General features: G+C 37.0%; 1 protein-coding gene across 1 annotated transcript; it reads left to right on the top strand.

Annotated features, from left to right (window-relative positions):
* The first annotated feature begins 345 nt into the window (after positions 1–345).
* On the top strand, positions 346–2,517 carry LOC141619886 (protein FAR1-RELATED SEQUENCE 5-like). The gene is made up of 4 exons (XM_074436904.1): positions 346–451; positions 652–966; positions 1,098–1,523; positions 2,102–2,517. Exons 1-4 carry the CDS (start codon positions 346–348, stop codon positions 2,515–2,517), a joined length of 1,263 nt encoding a protein of 420 aa, XP_074293005.1.
* Positions 2,518–4,346: the final 1,829 nt, after the last annotated feature.

Genomic DNA, 4,346 nt, shown 5'->3' with positions numbered 1-4,346 from the left:
GTCGCGTAGTTCTTCTAATGTTATTACAAATGACATTACAAATGAAGGACAGATGGTTGAAGTTATTGCATCTCAATCCATATCAGAAATATCCGCCTTAACATTGATGTTCCCAAATCGTACAAGGTATAATTGTTGAACTGTTGAATGATCGACATCGTTTCTATATAACCGTGCTGTTGTATACTTGAGTTATCCAGTAAATCTAAATCCTAACTATACTTTAATTTCATCACATTTGCAGATAACGTAGTAGATGAGGCAGAAGTAATAGAGGAGACATAGGTAATAGAGGATGCAGAGGAGGAGGAGGAGGAGGAGGAGGAGGCGTCCGGTTCAAGCAACATGAATCGGATTTTTGGTTATCCAACCCATCTCAAGCCTGTTATTGGTATGGTCTTTGATACACTTGAACTTGGTATTGCCTTTTATGAAGCATATGGAAACGAATGTAGGTTTGTGACTAGAAAAGGCTCACAAAAAAATAAACAGGGTGTCACTACACATAAAACTTGTTTGTGTATAAGGCTGGAGAATGTGAAGCGAAAGGCAAAAAACACCGTAGGCAAAGGACTCGGGTAGGTTGCCTTGCTAGGATTAACTTTAAACGAATTGCTAACGGTCAATACCAAATTTATGGTTTTGTTGAAGGGCATAATCATATGCCAGCTACACCATTAGCAATGGTACATCTGACGCAAACGAGAGAATTGAATATAGTTCATAAAAAAATGATAGTTGACAACTCAAAGGTTAACAAAGGTCCAGTTATGACCTATAGGATGTTTAAGGAGTATGTCAGAGGTTATCAGAATGTGGGTGCTTCATTGGAAGACTTTAAAAACTTTTCAAGGGATATCAAAAAGTTCTTGTCAGAAGGGGATGCTCAAATGCTTATTGAGCATTTTATGAAAATAAAAAGAATATGTCCATCCTTTTACTTTGACTTTGAGGTAGATGAGAAAGGTAGATTGTCACATGTTTTCCTGGGACCAATTCTATTAGTATAAAAAATTATTTGCTATTTGGGGATATGACATCCTTTGACACTACCTTTAGGAAAAATAAGTATAGAATGATATTCGCCCCTTTCACAGGGGTGGATCATCATAAGAGATGTGTGACCTTTGGGACTGGGCTTCTTATTAATGAGAGCAAGGAATCATTTGCTTGGTTATTTACGAAATTCCTAGAAGCTATGGGGGGTCGTTATCCTGTGTGTATAATAACTGACGAAGATTTGGGGATAGAAGGAGGACTTAAGAAAGTCTTAAAAAATAAAGTGCAACATAGATATTGCATGTGGCACATATTGAAGAAGTTGTCAGAGAAGGTAGGGCCTGTTATATGTAGAGAAACTGAGTTTTTGAAAGAGATAAACTCATGTGTTTGGGGCGAAGATGTGGAGCCTGCTGAATTTGAGGAAAGATGGACATCCATTGTGGAAGCTCATGGGTTGTCGGATAATGAGTGGCTTCAGGAAAAGTATGGCATTAGACATTTTTGGATTCCAGCTTACTTTCGTGACTTGTTATTAGGAGGGTTGATGAGAACCACCTCGAGGTCCGAGTCGAAAAATCATTTTTTAGCAATTTCACTAATCCAAATTTGACCCTTGTTGAATTTTGGATGCGCTTTGAGAGTGCAATGGATACACAACGATGGGCTCAATCAAAACCGATTGCACAATCTAAGTACTCGTTTCCGACTTGGCTACTCCTCTGACCTGGAAAAGCATGCAAAGTGAGAAACCTACACTCCGAGAATTTTCGAGGAGTTCAAAGTGGAAATAAAAGCAAAGATGCTTTACATGTGCCATTGGGGACAAACAAAAAGATAAGAATCATGCAATTCTCTACATAGATGTCAAGGATCGTGAGAGAAAGAAAGACTATAAGGTGGGTTATAAGACAAACAAGTGAAACTAGTATGCAATTGCAAGAAATTTGAACGACATGGAATACTTTGTGGACATATTCTCTGTGTTCTTAAAGATTATGGTTTTGAGAAAATTCCAAGCGAATACCTACTAAATAGGTGGAGCAAACTAGCAACATGCCGCCAATATTCAATTCGATGGGCGCTTGCTTGCTGATTGCAGATCGATTGATGCACAAAAGAACAAACCGACCAATTGTGGTCGAAATGTTCACTTGTGTCTCACTAGTTGAACAGAGTCCTGTTAATTGTGATGAGTTACTAACCATTTTACGTGAGTTCAAGGAAAGGGTACTTGCAGAAACAACAAGTAGTGTCGCTGATGATGGTGGTAATAGTAGTATTGGAAAGAAAAGGGACAAAAATGCGGAAATTGGAATGCTCTTGGGTACATGCGTGCCTAGCGAAATTACAATTTTGCCGCCAAGACAATGCAAAAACAAAGGCTCGGGGAAAAGAATGATTTCACAAAGAGAAAGAGCAGGGGAAGTCAATAAGAAACCACTAAGAAGATGCAAGGCTTGTGGGCAGATGGCAAACCACGATAGTAGGAATTGTGACCGACCAAAGGATAACTGACAAATAGTCGAGTAAGTGATGTCTCTTATTAGCGCAAGTTTTCTACTTTTACCCTTTTTGTTTCCCTCTAATTTTTATCTTTGTTGACATTTGCTTTCTTATGTGTGAGATTGAAGTTTTTTGCGAGGAATTGGACTGTTCAGCGGAATTTTTGAGCATCATTTGAGAAGTCAACACTTGTTTTTGAGCATCATTGAAGTTTTTAGGATTATTTTTGAGCATCATTGAAGGTTTTAGGATTATTTTTGAGCATCATTGAAGTTTTTAGGATTATTTTTTAGCATCATTTGAGAAGTCAACAATTGTTTTGTAATAAATGTAACGGGAGGCTTCCGGATTCTTAAATTGTATATTTGAGAAGATGAAATTGTGATTCGATTTAAGAATAAAAAACATGTGTTTCTCTAAGCAATTATGATCACATGCACATACAAGCTCATTTTATGCACGTATGAGGTCATTTTACGCACATGTGATAATTGTTTCCCCAAATTTGGTAATTAGAAAGCTGAAACATGTGACCATTTTATGCGAGCAATAAAATGTGATTAGTTGAATCATCATCGTGTATGACAAGTCGTTAAATATCATGCAACTAAAAGGTTATTCCATGCACATGGATTTCATCTATGATACATGTGTTTCCCTTAGCAAACATGGCATGTTCATACGAGATCATTTTATGCACGTACGAGGTCATTTTATGCACATGTGATAATTGTTTCTCCAAATTTGGTAATTAAAAAGCTGAAACATGTGATCATTTTATGCCAACAATAAAATGTGATTAGTTGAATCATCATCGTGTACCACAAGTCGTTTAATATCATGCAACTAAAAGGTTATTCCATACATATAGAAGGCCATTTTATGCTCAGATAACCTAAATGGGATAATCCCCATGAGATGGGTTAATTCTCATTACAACACTTGTTTTTAGGATCATTTTAAGTCTCAAGACTTAAATGTGGGTTTTAATTCTTATTTCAAGTCTCGAAACTTAAATGTGAGTGATTATTGAAGAAGTCGGGCCAATCCTATCAGCACTTTAGGCACGGCCCAGCACGTCACGCTCAAAGTACATTGGTAACTCTAAATAATGCAAGTAATTTTGTTTTGAAAATTTTCATGCATGTAGAAGGCTGTTCCATACACATATAACGCCTTCTCATGCATGTAAATATGCAAGTTACTTTGGGATTTTAAAACAACACCCTGACAAATGGGGTAATTCTCATTACAAGTCTCATTAAAAAAGGCCATAATCTAGTGACATAATTGTGCCCCACACGCTAAAAAGTCGTTCTATTCACATTTAACGCCTCCTCAGGCACGCTCAAGTCTCGTTAAACAGACCCGAAAGTCGACAAATTACATGCACGTAGAAAGGTATTGCATACACATACAACGCCTTCTCATACACGTAGGAGGGTCTTCCATACACGCAAAAGTTACTTGGAATACCTACACATCTGCAACCTACAAATTTAGTCCACCTACAAACTAATGCCTGCCCAAATCAAAGAATCAACAAAAGACAATGAGAAGTTTCTCTGCCACTCCCATTTGCTAAGCACACAAACTCTCACCATATTCTTGCAAAAAAAACACCTAGGTATAATCCTACAAAAAAAAAGGTAGGGAAATATTGTTACATTTATAGTCACTTGACATCAATATTGAAAGTCTTGCAGTTAAATGATTGGAAAATAATAGAAACAAAATTAGATAAAGCATTCGTAAGATATTGTTATTACCGTTCTCTTGTTTTCCTCCCATCTGATAAGATCTACAATCATACTCACCATATTCATCCAAATTCTGCATAT

The sequence above is a fragment of the Silene latifolia genome, chromosome X (genome assembly GCF_048544455.1).
Source record: "Silene latifolia isolate original U9 population chromosome X, ASM4854445v1, whole genome shotgun sequence".
NCBI classification, from domain to species: domain Eukaryota; kingdom Viridiplantae; phylum Streptophyta; class Magnoliopsida; order Caryophyllales; family Caryophyllaceae; genus Silene; species Silene latifolia.
This window is presented reverse-complemented; position numbering and strand designations above follow the sequence as displayed.